Source organism: Populus nigra, chromosome 19 (assembly GCF_951802175.1).
Source record: "Populus nigra chromosome 19, ddPopNigr1.1, whole genome shotgun sequence".
In the NCBI taxonomy this organism is placed as follows: Eukaryota; Viridiplantae; Streptophyta; class Magnoliopsida; order Malpighiales; family Salicaceae; genus Populus; species Populus nigra.
In genome coordinates, this window is record NC_084870.1 from 11,476,337 (window position 1) to 11,492,590 (window position 16,254).

At 35.3% G+C, this 16,254-nt stretch overlaps 1 protein-coding gene across 2 annotated transcripts; it reads left to right on the forward strand.

Annotated features, from left to right (window-relative positions):
* The first annotated feature begins 223 nt into the window (after nt 1-223).
* Nucleotides 224-2,485, forward strand: LOC133679418 (thaumatin-like protein 1b). Of its 2 annotated transcripts, XM_062102010.1 has the most exons (4): nt 224-414; nt 516-1,212; nt 1,925-2,020; nt 2,133-2,485. In XM_062102010.1, exons 1-4 carry the CDS (start codon nt 354-356, stop codon nt 2,137-2,139), a joined length of 861 nt encoding a protein of 286 aa, XP_061957994.1. In that variant the 5' UTR covers nt 224-353; the 3' UTR covers nt 2,140-2,485. The 2 variants fall into 2 exon arrangements, with proteins under 2 accessions (XP_061957994.1, XP_061957993.1); XM_062102009.1 differs by having other exon boundaries at nt 1,925-2,485.
* Nucleotides 2,486-16,254: the final 13,769 nt, after the last annotated feature.

Sequence of the window (16,254 nt, forward strand, 5' to 3'; positions counted from 1 at the left end):
AAAATCATTTTAAAAAATAATCATTAAACATTTTTTAAAAAGACAGTCATACCAAACGGGCCTAGGATCTCTGCATTTGAAACACCTAGCCGGCCCAGATTGCAGGGATTACCGCCTCGCCTTCTACTACTACCTGCTAACAGTTTCCACAGGCCCAATAACACCAGAGAAACTGTAAACTAAGCCGCCAAATATTAAACAGTTAACAGTCAACTTCCATGACCACACAAAACAAAGCAAAAAAGTCACAAGCTCACACACCCTTGACAAGAAATAAAGTAAAGTTCTTTACTCACTCTCTAACGCAAAAAACCTTACCTTTCACCATTCTTCTTGATCTTCCTCAATCTTTCATGGATCATCTCTTTCTCTCTCTCACTCTTTTCACTCTCATCTTCCTCTCTTCTTTCTCTGGTAATTTACCAGTTAACTTCATGAACCCATTTTCTTCTTTTTTTTTTATCTTCCAATTTTTAAACTAACCCAGTCTCTTGATTTCTTGGTTCGTCTTGCAGGAGTAGAACCGATTACTTTCAAATTCATCAACAAGTGTAGGCACACGATATGGCCTGGTTTGCTATCTGGTGCAGGGACAGCACAGCTCCCTACTACAGGGTTTTACCTCAATAGCGGTAAATCAAGAACAGTTAAGATTCCAAGATCGTGGTCTGGTCGGCTCTGGGGTCGGACCTTTTGTTCCCAAGATCGGACTGGCAAATTTTCATGTCTCACTGGTGATTGTGGGTCTGGTAAAGTTGAGTGTTTAGGTAGTGGGGCCCAACCACCTGCCACGTTGGCGGAGTTTACCTTGAACGGTGCTGATGGGTTAGATTTTTATGATGTCAGCTTAGTGGACGGTTATAATTTACCTATGCTGGTTATCCCTAAGAAAGTGACACGCGGAGGTTGTGGCGCGACGGGGTGCTTGATTGACTTGAATGGCGCGTGTCCTAAGGAATTGAGGCTGTCCGCCGCGGCAGGCGGCAAGGGTGCGGTGGCATGTAGAAGCGCTTGTGAAGCGTTTGGTGATCCGAGATTTTGTTGCAGTGAGGGGTATGCTACGCCCGAGACATGTGGACCGTCCGTGTATTCCTTGTTTTTTAAACATGCTTGCCCACGCTCGTATAGCTACGCGTATGATGACAAGACCAGCACGTACACCTGTGCTGCTACAGACTACGATATCATATTTTGTCCATTGCCTTATACCAGGTAAATTTACTAATTTAACTTTATCGATGATTTTATATTGTTTGATGATCTTATGTTTATTTGAGGATAGTTGAGTAATTTTAGTAACTTTAGTGGGTTGACAAGCTGTCAAGTTCAAGAAACTTCGGATTTGTGTTTGTGGATATGATTAGTAGCCAGGGAGTTTATAATTGAGGAGTGATAGTGATGAATGATGGACCGAACTAATGTTTGAAACGACACAATTTATTAGCAACCAATAATGATTTTACCCAGTTAACTAACCAAAAAAAAACAATAATGGCATGTGAATTTGGATTAGTCATAATATGCTAGAATTAGTCAACGGATCATGGTCAATGTCTGCTAAAGTCTGAGTGAGTGGTTGACAGCATAATTGAGCAATCATTTTGGAAAGAAAATGCGGTGGTAGAATTGTCTCCATCGACGGTTCATGGAAATCAGGGTTCATGGGAATTATGTTTGTTGTTTGCCACATTGACAGCAAACATGAACAGTTTTATGATTTTATCCATCATGCTCTGTAGAAAAGTTACCATCTTGGTCAACCTAGAGTTGGATTGGATCATTAGAAGCAACGATCCTCCTTGTAGATGTAAATGCGAATGCTGTGGCTTCCAATTAATGGCTAAACCACTTTCAGTTGATTATTTTACGCTGAAAAGGCAGCCCTGTATCAGGAAACTTCATGTATTTCCTTTTTAAATTCCAGCCAGAAATTGCTGGCATTGCGAAAAGATGGGGTGGAGCTCCCACTTGTGAACAAGACTACGATGTACCAACGAAGCCATGGTGCTTCATCTCCAGGTGTGGTTCAACAGCAATTTCTTGCTGGCGCAGCCTCTATAGTAACGGCACTTTTGCTCTTTTGGCCACCTTTATTTCCCTTGTGACTAACGTTGGCCTGGACACTTTCAGGCCAGATAGTTGCTTTAAATTCCCGCTCGTGAAGGCTAGGGGTCCCTTTTCTCAATGCTGCACCGCTCTCCGTCAGCATTTCTTACAGAACAGGTGATGATGGATGATCAACGACGTCTGTCTGGCTTATTAATTATTGTGAGAAATCTTGTAAATCTCTTCCTCTGTATGCACGTAGCTCTTTTATTAGGCATACATTTTGTATAGTTCACGTGAATTTTCTATATCCAATGCCTGTTCTATATCAATTTGGCAAATGATTTTGGCCTTTTGGGCTGAACAAAAATTCTTATGATCAAGTGATTGTATCACCCCGAAGTTATTGAAAGAGAAGGCGGTTGTGCTTTTGATTTTACAGCAGATGTTGGGATTGTTCAAGTCACAACACTGAATTGAGGCGTTTTCTTCCCTTTTCTTGCGTTGTTTGAATTGTTCATATTGCCCCTGAGATTTGAATTGTTTCGCAGCAGATCAATAAGATACTATTCACTCCATCAGAATCATTTCCAATGAGGTTGGAGAGTTTGGAAGATTTTGCTTCCTCACACTCGCTCTAAGCTTCAAACCATTATCATCTAGGAGCCGTTGTACCTGAATCAACACGGTGAAAGGTCAGCCTAGAAAGAGTGGAACTGGGAATTAGATTGCGACAAGACTTCTAGAGTATGATTGAAACAATGTCAAGTTTTAACATCATGTTATGTCTCAAATTCTAATCCTAATTAAGGACATGGACAATAAAATCCATATAGACTTGTAGGATTAGGATTGTAATTAATACTTTACCCATCAAAACTAAGACATATTCCATATGTAAATAGGTGCTTAGACCTTTTTTTTGTGCGTCAAATTGTGTACTTTTGTGAGCTGCGTGTGCTGTGAAGTTTAGGTGTAAATGGCCATGATCTTCATTAGGAACCTTGCCACTGAATTTCAACTCTCCATTTTGGACCTTGCATGAGAGGATGATGTTATTTGAAATGAGGCTATTTGGTTTAAATTATGCAATGCAACAGCAAATTTTAATTTGTTTCAACGATACAGAGAAAGAAATCAAAACTTAGAGAGAGCTTCTGGAGTAACCAAGGCATCCAGCTTAACATCAACTTCTGAGATCCACTCGCTGCAAAAAATAAGGGCATTGCTGATATTGGTTACTGCCAAAGTGTCTAGCAAAACCACACCCTGTCTTCATAGAATTTCACCCCTAGCAAAATATAATAGATTTTACTCCTCTTGTTCATGATTCTGGAGCGCATCATTGTAACAGTGGTAAGAGTTGGAATATCTGAATTCTCGCAGTGAATGGTTGCTTAAATAACGGGAATTAAGTTCAACTATGAATACGGCACAAGGTCTAACTAGACTCCAAAAACCTGTCGTCATGAAAATCAGCAGACGTAAGGTTCCAGGAAAGTATTGAGAAGGTGACCATATCCAGCCAACGGACTCTGAAAATACAAGTGCTTGAGATATTATACAATAGATTGTAAAGCCCGTAAATTCTGGTAAGGGAACAAGGGAGCTGAAAATATATGCTAACAGCTAGGATGTCTAACAGCATATCAATTTGTGGATTTGGCTTCAGATACTTACCTTAAAAATGATAATTCGCAAACATAATCACTGTAGAAACAAACAGAGAAATTTACAATCGCATTAGCATGAAACTGAAAGAATGCGGCAGAATCTACTAAGGGAGAAGAATTAGAACACAATTTGAATATGGATGCCAAACTAAGCTCCTAGTACCGATTATAACAGAGTAAATATTTTCCCCGGTTCTTGAAACTTGGTACTAAAAGAAGACTATAACATAGATAAATCATAGTAGAAACCTCAATTCATAAATCAGAAGGAGGATAAAATTAATACACCTGTTGGGTGCTACTTAAGAGAAAATAGAGGACATAAAACTATAGTTACTGCATCACCAGAGATCGGCATTGTTGGCCACCAAGGGAGCGCAATTGGCAAGACTGTACAGGAGTATCCTTCGTATTCATATGGAGTGATGATTTCCAAGTCTCCGCTTTGGATATTGTACAAGATGAAGGCGGGAAATAGGAATAAGCACCACCACGTCCTTATCGTTTGGGTGGAAAACTGCTGCCTTTGGAGAGAACGTACTCAATGATGCCATGCTAGCATGGCAAAGATCTGGTCCTTGAAGATCATGTTGTGAAAGAAGATTTTGCGTGTCAAGATCATTCTTCTACTCTCATAGTCCTTGAGCTCCCAAACACTCAAATTATCGTCATCACCGCCAACAGTTGCATATTCCAACCGCATGCACCGCAAAAATCCATGGCATACCCCAAGACATTCACTACGATTGATCCAAGGGTCAGACCGTGACAGTACAATTTCAGATCCATCAATGAAAATAGTTTGATCATCATTAAAGGGATCATAAGTGACAACATCACTTCCGTTGTACCAATGCAACTTTCCATCATATGCAACATCATTGAGGAAAGAGTCGTACTGCCGACCGGAGAGAATAAATTCATTCCATTTTCCAGCTTCAGAACACTATACATCCATATAAGCATCAAGCTCTGATATTGGAGTAAACTCCAGTACCCTGAACCGCGGTTCATATTCTTGTCCTTCGAACATCCCGTCTCATAGTCATTGTTTCATGGAAATCTCACCGTTATTTCCTTCCTGCCAACGGCTTGTAGGCTCAAGAACATCAAAAGAATAAACAGCCAAAAAAAAAACAATTAAGAGTCAACTTCCATGACCACAGACAAGAAGATCCAGCAGTCAAAATACGCAACCCTCGTTTACAACAACGTTTAAGGAAATAAGATTACCTCAAATGTTGGGATTTATTTAAGTCAGCAGATATGAAATTCGGTGACTGGTTCTTTTTCTTTCATAGGTTGTGTGGTAAGCTTTGCTCAGCTTGAATGTATCAACACATTGTTCTCTCACTGGCAGATCGATCTAAGGATTTTTTTTTTACTACTTCATTGGAGAATTGGGAAATATGGAAGATTTTGCTCTTTCCGTCTCTTGATCCCCTGTGCAAGGCACAAATCTGGTGTCATCATTACCTCAAAGTTATTTATCAAGATCTCTTTTGGGTGGCACACTTTCAAGCCCATTGGGCAGCTTGGAATCTCTTAAATTCTCTAGCTGGAACACCTGTTCATGGCTTCTGTCAACAGTTTTCGAACGGGCCTAGCTTGGAAATTTGTTGAAAAAAGTCCAACAACGGCTTTTCTAGTGCATAATCCTAAATCGCATCAAATCTATTAAAGTTGAACTAAACATTAAAACCTAATTGATGCTTCCACGCAACTCGCAGCAACCTCTCTCGAGGTAGGACAGTTCGGAGGATTTTACTTCCTTCGACTCCCACCAAGCTTCAAACCATTATAATCTAGGAGCTATACACTCGCGTGTTATACATTAATCCACAAAGTGAAAGGTCAGCGTAGAGAGAGTATGATATAATCCATGTTAAGTTGCTGTAAAGTGGCAGAAATTATAATCCTAATTAAGGACTTGACAACAAAATTCTCGTGGGCTTATGATTGGTCCGGCCTAAAAATGAAAACCTTGAACGATTACGACTATGGTTGATACTCTTTCCATTTTAGTTAAAACATTACAATTAAAATAAAAGTCTAAATAAGAACCCACTTTTATTGTGGGTTTTATCTTAAATTATTATGAATGAAATTGTTCATTCTACTTTGCTTCTTTTATATTTCATCTTTATTGTTTAAGAGGCAAAGATCATTAAAGTTTTAATTTTTTACATATTTGATTTATGTTATTATGTTTATTTCCTAAACTTCATTTTATTTGTGTTTGATGTCAATGTGTTGAGAAAAAAAAATGATAGAAAAAAATAAAAAACATTTGGCCAGCTTCCTTTCAACAACTAAAAAAATAAATATTTGTGTATTCGTAAGAATGAAATTCCATTAAGATGGTTTAAAACTTTTATTTTACTTAAAAAAATAAATTCAAGCTCGAGTATTTTTTTGAACTAGTCTATTTTTTTTTGGAACGATTTTATAATATTTTAGGGTTAAAAATAGGTTTTTAAAAACTTTTTTGAGATGCTTTTAAATAAAAATAATTTAAAAATAAATTTTTTGGTTCAAAACCCCACTTTTAGTGGCTAGAGTTTGAGCCAAATGATGAAACATTGTTTGTGTTATTTTTTTTTTTTAAATGGACTCTTCATTGTTTATTCATTAAAAGAAAAAAGGGCAAGGTGCAGAAGCCCGTCTTTGTAACCTTAGTGCTTTGCCTCTTTAATTTTTATATTACCTTTCAATTCTTTCTCTGGTTTTTTTTTAAATTAAATTTATTATGAATAAATAATTACAATGATATTTAAAATATTATCTAATTTTATCATATTTTCAAATAAAATTATATTTTTATAATAATATTAATAATTACTTTGTGAATTATTATATATGAATCTAATATGTAAAATTTATATAAAAAATATACTTATAAATACCAAATAAGAATAAAATATATATTTTTTATTTTAATGTTTTTACATAATTTTTTTAGATTAATTATTATTTTCTTTTATCATGTACAAATTATAAAGTTATGATTTTTTTGTATTTTTTTTATTAAACTTTGCCGTTTCAATCACGATAGGTTTCTGTTTAAAAATTTATGATTCTTATAAAGAAAATATATTTTTGTTAAAAAAAAAATGAACAAGAAAATAGAGATTTGACTGAAAAGATACATTGTCAGAGAGAAAAGCATTGAAGTTTTTCTGGTAAAGGGAATGGAAGGAGCTGAAGCCATTGCATGGTAAAGGGATTGGAGATATAATCACTAGTTTTATTGTGATCCTCGTCTCTTAGTGGGACCATCTTGAAGTTTCTGGTTAGATTTGGAAACCATGGTACAGAACTGGTTTCTGCATCAAGCAGTGAATTTCATTTTATTTATGTCAGGTCCAAGTTTCTGATCACAAATTATGGTAGGCAAAAATTAAGGCACGAGTACAGGGTTATTGACTTCATAGCAGAAAACAAGTTTTTGACAGTGGAAAAAATGAATTTCTGCAGGGAATGACATTTCTACAGTTTTTCAACAATGTTAAGTCTAAGAGAGCACAATTAATTGGGAAGACTTCTCGACATGCATGGCATCTTCATTTCGAACCTTACCAAAGAATTTCCACACTTCATTTTGGACCTTGCTCGAGAGGATGATGTCATTTGACATTTGGCGATTTGGTTTAAACTTGTACCACAACAGCAAATTTTATTTTGTTTCAATGATACAGAGAAAAAAATCAAAGTTTAGAGAGACAGCTTCTGGAGTAACCAAGGCATCAGGCTTAGACCCGACATCAACTTCTGAAATCCACTTGTTGCTGAAAACAAAAGTATTACGGATATTGGCTATTAATTCCAAGTTGTCTGACGAAACCACACCTTGTCTTCATCAGTGGAAAAACTGTCAGATGATCACGTATTCTTGTACAACGTAAGAAAATCCTGTTGGATAACATCTTATTACATAGTGCTTGAGATTTTCTCATTACCTTAGCATATATGTTTGGTAGGATGTTTATATCTAGAATTTCACCCCTTACGAAATATAACAGATTTTGCTCCTCTCGTTCATGATTTTAGCAGCACAATATTGTAACAGTATTAAGAGTTAGAATGCCTGAATTCTCGCAGTGAATGGTTGCTGAAAGAATGGGAATTGGATGAAAATAAGTTCAACTATGAGAATGGCACAAAGGTCTAATTAGACTCCAAAAACCCGTCGTCATGTAATTCAGTAGACGTCAGGTTCCAGGAAAGTACTGACAAAGTGACCATATCCAGCTAATAGACTCTGAAAATGAAAGTGCTTGAGATGTTATACTATAGATTGTAAAGCCTGCAAAATCCAGCAAGGGGAATAAGCTAGCTGAAAATATATGCTAACAGCTAGGAAGTCTCAACAGCATATCAATTTATGGTGTTGGCTTCAGATTCTTACCTTAAAAAATGATGATTCGCAAACATAATCAGCCAAGAAACCAACAGAGAATTTTACAATCTCACAAGCATGAAACTGAAAGAATGCAGCAGAATCTACTAAATGAGAAGATTTAGAACACATTCGAATATGGATACCAAACTAAGATCCAAGTACCGATTGAAAGAAAGCAAATATTTTGTCAGAGTCTTGAAACCTGGTGCTAAAAGAAGAGTATAACATAGCATAAATCATAGCCGAAACCTCAATTCATAAATCAGAAATGGATCACAGTAATTAATACACCTGTTGGAATATGCTGCTTAATTAAGAGAGAGAAAAGAGAGGAGATAAAACTAAAGTTACTGCATCACAACAGATCGGCATTTTATGGAATCGTTGAAACTGGTGTAGGCCACCAAGGGAGCGCAATTGGAAAGACTTTGTAGGCGTATTGCTCTTTTCCATATAGAGACGGATTGATGATTTCGAACTCTCCGCTTTGTATATTGCACAAGATGAAGTGGGGGAACACGAATAAGCACACCACGTCCTTATTGTTTGGGTGGAAAGCTGCTGCTTCTGGAGCGAACATACTCATAGATGACATGCTAACATGGGAAAGGTCAGGGTCCTTGAAGATCATGTTATCAAAGGAGATTTTGCGTGTCAAGATCATTCTTCTACTCTCATAGTCCTTGAGCTCCCAAACACTCAAATTATCATCATCACCGCCAACAGCTGCATATTCCAACCGCATGCACCGCAAAAACCCTTGGCATACCCCAAGACATTCACTACGATTGATCCAAAGGTCAGACCGTGACAGTACAATTTCAGATCCATCAATGAAAATAGTTTGACCACCATCAAAGGGATCATAAGTGACAACATCACTGCCGTTGTACCAATGCAACTTTCCATCATGTGCAACAACATTGAGGAAAGAGTCGTACTGCCGACCGGAGAGAATAAATTCATTCCATTTTCCAGTTTCAGAACAATAGACATCCATATAAGCATCAAGCTCTGATATTGGAGTAAACTCCAGTACCCTAAACCGCGGTTCATATTCTTGTCCTTGAACATCCCGTCTCGGATAATTTGGCTCACAAACCAGCCCAGAAAAAGCCGACTCACCACGTGGCGTATAGCTTCTTCTTTTGGGAGGTGGAGGGAGAAGAAGCCATTTCTCTGTAAAGGGATTGCAGATATATTGATTGGTGACAGTGTAATTCTCGTCACTTGCCAGGCAGAATAGCAAGTCATTGCATGATGCCTTAACAGCAACGAACTTTTCTTTCTTCGGAAGAAATTCTAATGTGTATAGATTCTCTTCCAACTCATCATTGGGAGTCATCAAAATAATACCATCTTCTGGATCGTCAATTTCTGTGCTAATGAAGACACTGAGGGGGCATTGGTATGCAGCATCATAATCACAAATTTTCTTCTTCTTTTCATTGGTACGGTGGGTTTTAAATCGGGTAATAAAAGAACGAGTAGGGATTAAAGAACACCACCGTTTGCAGGCCAACATGCAACGAATGGCAGATTTTGCGGTTGGAAGTCGAAGTAGAATTTCAAGCAGCAGATCATCCGTCAGATCATCCATACCCACAGAGACATTATTCAAAGTTTTTGATCGTTTTGTTGTTGTTGCTGATGACAATTCTCCTCCTCTTCTTCCTTCTGTAACCATCTCTTTCGTCAGGATTTTTTTGCTTCTTTCCTTTGCCTTACGGGTTCCCCACCCTCTTATTTAAGTCCGTGCAGTAAGGATCCTTTTAGGTTCCGGATTAATTTTGGGTGAAGCAGTGGGGTATTTTTGGCGGGGAAACTTCTTGTTTTTTCATGGCCATCTTACCGTTATTTCCTCCCTGCCCGCGGATTTTAGGTCAAAGACCAAAAGAATAAAGTGTTTGATTTAAGTTTAAATTCTATATCCAAAGAATTCTTATTCTATGTGTAAATGTATTGATAATATAGCTAGTTATCCTTCGAATCTCTGTAATTATCTCTAGAATTCTTATTCATGGGACTCCGAGAATAATATAACACGATTAAGATATATTTTCATCATATTTCTCGTACTACACCCTCTCTTTCCAACATATTAGAGTGAGATTAAGATCAGGCTTAGTGTGCATTGCGCAAATCTGTCTTTATGATCATCTCAAAAGTGTTTTCATGTTTACCAGAACCTTATCTGGGCTGGGCAATTTCTAGTCCATTGGGCCAATGGGAGAAAGTTGTTGTCTTTGGTCTGTAGCTAGCACGCATGCTCATGGACCAGCTTCTGTCTACAGTTTTCGAATGGGCCTAGTTCGGAGATTTGTTGGGGGGGAAATTGCGCCCCAGCTCACAATGTAAATGCCGATAGGGTTATAAGATGACGAACAACGGCCTGGAATAGGAAAAACCTTTATGGTGCATGTAGTTACTCTATAAACTTATTTTGAAAAGAAAAAAGAGAGATGGATGTTCAAATAAAACATTAAATTCGAGAATTATAAAAAATGATAAGCATATTTTTATTTAAAATGAAAATATATTTTTATTTTATTTTCTCTCACGTGTTTCTCTTTTCTTTTAATATTTATATCTTTAGAGTAAATACGAGCAAGCATCAAAATCCATTTAAAGCGCCCACATATTTAGCAACCCCATATCTTAGAGGACCACGAACATTCAAAGAGCCAACATATTTATAAGAACACAAGCCAGGCCATAGGTATTCATCATACAAGGAGGCTTGACAAATATTCCTCTTCTTACATAGTTCTATATAGAAGCGAGGAAAAAAATCAAAAAATTGAGAAAATAAAAAGAAAAAATTGAAAAAATCAATTAAACCAATTAAATTTTTTTAAAAAATCAGCCAGTTCAATTCTGTTTTGATTTTATAAGCTTAAAACAAAAAAAAACAGAATTGAAACGAACTCAAATAAAAAAAAAAGAGCCAAGACTGAAAAAACCAAGCCGAATCGATTTGAATTGGTTTTTTTCCTAAAAAACAGAATCAAACTGAAATCGGTCAATTTAAAACAGTTTAGGTATAGTTTCAATTTTTTTTAAAAAAAATTGATTTGATTATTTTTTTATAAAAACTAAATTGAACCGAAAATAATCACTTCTATTTCTATTATATGTCAGAAAATTGTTTGTTTTTGAAAAGCTTTAAAGAAAATTTTATTTTTATTTTATTTTTTTAATTGAAATTAATATTTTTTATATATTTTTAAATATATTATTATAAAAAAATTAAAAAATAAAAAATATAATTTTAATATAATTGTTTTTTAAAAAAAAACTTTAAAAAACATCTCCAGCACGTAATCTCTTACACCACTGTCAGTCTGTCACAGCCCATAAGCTGCCCATGCTTTGAAACAGAATTCACGTCAAACTGTTGTCCTGACTTGAAATCACCCATATATAATTGTGGTAAAAATTATTTCATTTTATGAGTTATATAAACAAAAAAATAATAAAATAGAGAGGGGTGACCCATAACTTCAATCGTAACATGATAAATTGAATCGCCAAACTCTACAAAAACCCTCATGACGTGGAAGTTTTCTATTCGTCTTGTCATCCGCATCTCCCGTTTAAATCCTTTAAAAAATTGAGAAAAAATATTATTTTTTCCTGAATGCAATATGTTGATGAAGGCCTGGACGACAATCAGGAATGAATTTAATTTTACTGGATGAAAAAGGACACAAATATACCACAAATAATAATAAAAAAAAAATCATCATAAAAGGGCGTATTACAGGATCCATAAAAACCATATTAGTACAAGGGTTTCCATAAAATTAAATCAGGCAATGGCCTTTTTATAGTTCAAAAGAAAAGGCTGAAGGCCTTCCATTTTTTTAAGAAGAATGGAGATACCAATGGGTCTAAGAAGGAATGCTTTCATTCTTAACATTAATTTACCGCTACAGTTGATACTTTTGCTGGTTTCTTTTGACAAAGAAGGCCTGGAAAGGAGAGAAGGGAGAATATCCAAAGCTTCGTTTGTCTGGAGAAAAGCTTATAAAGCAAAACCCTACCCTCAATTCAACATTTCCATGTTCTTACAGGACACAATTCAACCATAACATGTAGATGTCTGAGCATAATCTTATAAATTTTAAAGTTAATAATTATATAAACTTCTAATAATTCTGATATTTGTAAATCAAAAAATACACTCACTTGCGAAGACAGGTCCTGGTTTATGGATGAATCTTGCTTCAATTAAAAGTGAAAGGTTAGGACGATTACCCTTGGCCATGTAATGCAAAGCTCTTAGATCGAGGAAACGAAAAAAAGTGGGTGATCTAATCAACAGTAGTGGAAACAAAGGCTGTAAGAAGGAGACAAGAAGGTAGAAAAAGTCGTGGATGGTCAACAAGATTGTAAGTTGCCTTCACTGTCTCCTAAACATTGATGTCCGTGATTGCGCATAAACACTAGTCACAGCAATGAATAAATTATATACGAGAGAGGGAGAATAAAACACGTATGGATTTGCTCGCCCTCGACGAGAAATCTGGTTATGGCAACTGCAAATTTGTTGGTCCTCGCGTACCTTTCTAGCTGGCCGCTCTCTCGGGTTGATATATAGCATAATAAAGAACTGGACTTGGGGAAAGTTATTAGATTTGATTAGCTGGGAATATCCAGAGGAAATGCTCTAAATCTGTCTTGATAACGAAGAACTTCACAAGCCCGACAATCTTGCATGTGATCAAGTATTCTTGGATGGTCCCATGGGAGGACTAGTCATATATCATTTATTTACCCAGATGAAAGTATTGGAATGGATTATACTGTGGCTGCATTTCGGTGTCGTCGTGTGCTTCTCCATGTCTGTGAAATCAGGCACGACATGAATATATAATGAAAGCAACATTTCAGCACATTTTGATGTCTGTGTAAGACCGAGCAGTGCCTTTTGGGTTTTATTTATTTGTCACTGAGCCTGCTAGTCAACTTGTATTTGTTTTCTCCCTCTAGTAGAAAACCCTAGACAGTTAGATTAAGTTTCTACCATGTAAGAGGGAAAACTCGATCTCTTTCTAGAAGATGGGAAATCATGTTAAAATAAGATCAATATGGTAGAAAAAGAAAACAACTTCTACAAGATTAGCACACGACGGATATGTTTCGATGGAGAGACAAGTTGATTCAGAACAAATTCAAATCAAATATATATATATATATATATATATATATATATATATATATATATATATATATATATATATATATATATAACATTACATGACACTTGTTTGGAGTGGATCATCCACTTAAAATTCGGGGGGAAAATTTCTAGCTTCAGTGTGCAAAATTAAAACTGGAATAACCTTGCTTAAAAAAAAAAAAAAAACTGTCACGACTATGGGCAAGAAAAAAAAAAACTTTTAAAAAATGTCGTGTTTTCTTCTTCTAGTTCCTCCAACAAGCTCGTGGGGGGAATCCAAGTTTATGAATTAGCTCATGGTTTTATTCTTTTACGAGCAGCCATAGTATCTTGAAAAATTCAAGTACTTTGGAGGCAGAATTTATACATTAGATAATTAATTAATTTTTTTATTTTAATAATTTGATTTATTTGTTTTTGTTAATATGGCTAGAAACAGGTCCCTAATACCTATAATTTTTTTTTTTATGAATTTGATGATTTTATGATGATTAAATCAAAGATTTTTTAAGAGAAAATATAATAATATCACAAGAAAAATATCCCAAGAATAAATAAAAAATAAAAAATAAAAATTCTCAATCTTTTATTTAAAGAATTTATTGTTCATGAGTTTTTTTATAGAAAAAATAGACTGAAATATAATTTTAGCATGATAATATTAAAAATATATATAATATATGTATTAACATTCAACAAAGAGAACTATTCTCTCTCTCTCTCTCTCTCTCTATATATATATATATGAGAGAGTCTCTCTCTCTCTACACACACACACGAGAGAGGATGGATTCTTCAAAACCTCACATTACTTTTTAGACAACACTAATATTATTAAAAATATTATAAGTACTTTTATATAACTAATAAGTATAAAAAAAGTAGAATAAAAAACATAGCTAAGTTCCAAAATGTTAGTTGTTGACTTGTCTGAGCATAAGAAAGGTTGAGTTTCAAGAGGATTTTTTTTCTTTCTTTTAAATTTAGGTTTTTGTATTATATGTGTCCCATATATATAACAAGCTGCAATCTTTTCCATCAATCAAGAAAAAATAATTTTTTCCCTGCTATTTATATATTTTTTATTAAATAAATATCAATAGCTAGAGCTTTTGTATCATGGGAGAAAAGAAATCTCACATGTAAACAGACAACTTCTGATGCTCAGCACTCTCCACTATCTTGCCTGTTCCAAATCAACCCAAGAACATTTTTTCAAGCAGGCAACACATAAAGCTATAACAGATCGCAACCCGTACATCCGCATGAACTGGCATCAAATATTCTACTCATGATCCTTGAAAGTTAAAACTTTATCTTCGAGAGGTAAACTCAGACAAGAACATGTAACGACAAAAGCAGAAATCACTCCATATATCTTTTATTATGTTTATTCCCCCCTTTATTATTCCTACGGGGAGCGGGAGCAATAAAACTGTACACTATTTTTCTCATCGAGAGTGGTTTGAATGGCCTTCACAGTCGTGTGACGTGGACCTCTGAATGATGCAAGTTTTCTGGCACTGCCATTTCTACAACGTTTCACAGGGTTCAAGGCGCTGTAAAGGAGTAAAAAGAAGGTGGAATCATGGTTATTTACAAGTTACACTGATTATGCCTAGACCCACTTCTTTTCAACCAGTGTCCCTCCAAGATTAGGTGTTTTTCTCTTGAACCCTTCAATCTCTTTACTCAAATCTGCACCTGTAGCTCTGTACTCCACCGAGTTGCTTGAGCTGGGCTTCAAACAAGGGCTGAGTCCACAAAACTTGCCTGGAGTTTAAAAGAGATGATCACCTTAAAAGACATTTATTTGAAACTTGCCTGGAGTATACAACCTCCACCCTATCAATCTCTTCTCCATCCCTGCACCATGCTCTTTTATCTGGAAAAAACAAAAAACAAACTTGATTAGCTTAAATATGAATGGTCATGGATACATTTGGATCAGGTGTTGCATTATTAATATCTGAATTAAAGCAAGTCAATCCAACATAAATTTCTTTATACTTGAACTCGATCCGATGGATTTGACTGTTTATAAGCTATTTGTAATCCAAATCTAAAGATGAACCTCCACTCCAACTTGAAATTTAAATGTTATAATTTTAAATTATCTAGTATATAATTAACTTGATTTATATATAGTTTTTTTAAAATTTCAAATTATTTATTTATTTAAAGTTAGACTGAGCCAGTGTTCTGGATAAACCAGTATCAATAACTAATCCAAAACTCGATTTTCTACCAATAAATTTTTCAAGAACCCAATCGTATCTAAATATTTCCTATCTATATTCTATTCAGGTGGGTTCGGAGGTGAAATCCACGTCCCTGAGCTTAAATTCAATAATTCTGACCAGAACTCTTGCATGGTATCAGTAAATTGTCAGTGTATTTTTTAAATAATTTCAATTAATTCTCCCTTGATTTTTTTTTATTATTTAAGTCAATATTTTCAGCTTCCAAAGAATCTACAGTAAATCATTCAAAGAAGAGGGAGTCCGCGAATCCTATGCCATTGCCATAATTACACTGCACTGCAGGCAAGCACCCCCACACGCGGCCTTCCCTCGTGGCATAAATCAACGGTCATATTATGCTGACGTGGCAATATAAGAGCAATAAAATTGGCTGGTCCCACATCTAAATAGTCTCCATCTCAGCCTTGTCAGAGCTACGTGGTGCAGAATCAACTTTTTTTTTTTTTTCCTCCTGGTTTTATTAAAGTTGCTGATGTGACAAATAAAGTGACTGCAAAAAGTATATAAGTTAGATGATTGTGTTTTTAAATATTTTTTATTTTAAATTTTATTTTTAATATTAATATATTAACATACAAAATTAGAAAACAATTAATTAATTTTTCTTCTTCACCAATACTTTGTTAAAGTAAAAACAAACACAATCTTTAATCTTAAAGCTTTGCTTTTTTTACCCTCTCTTTT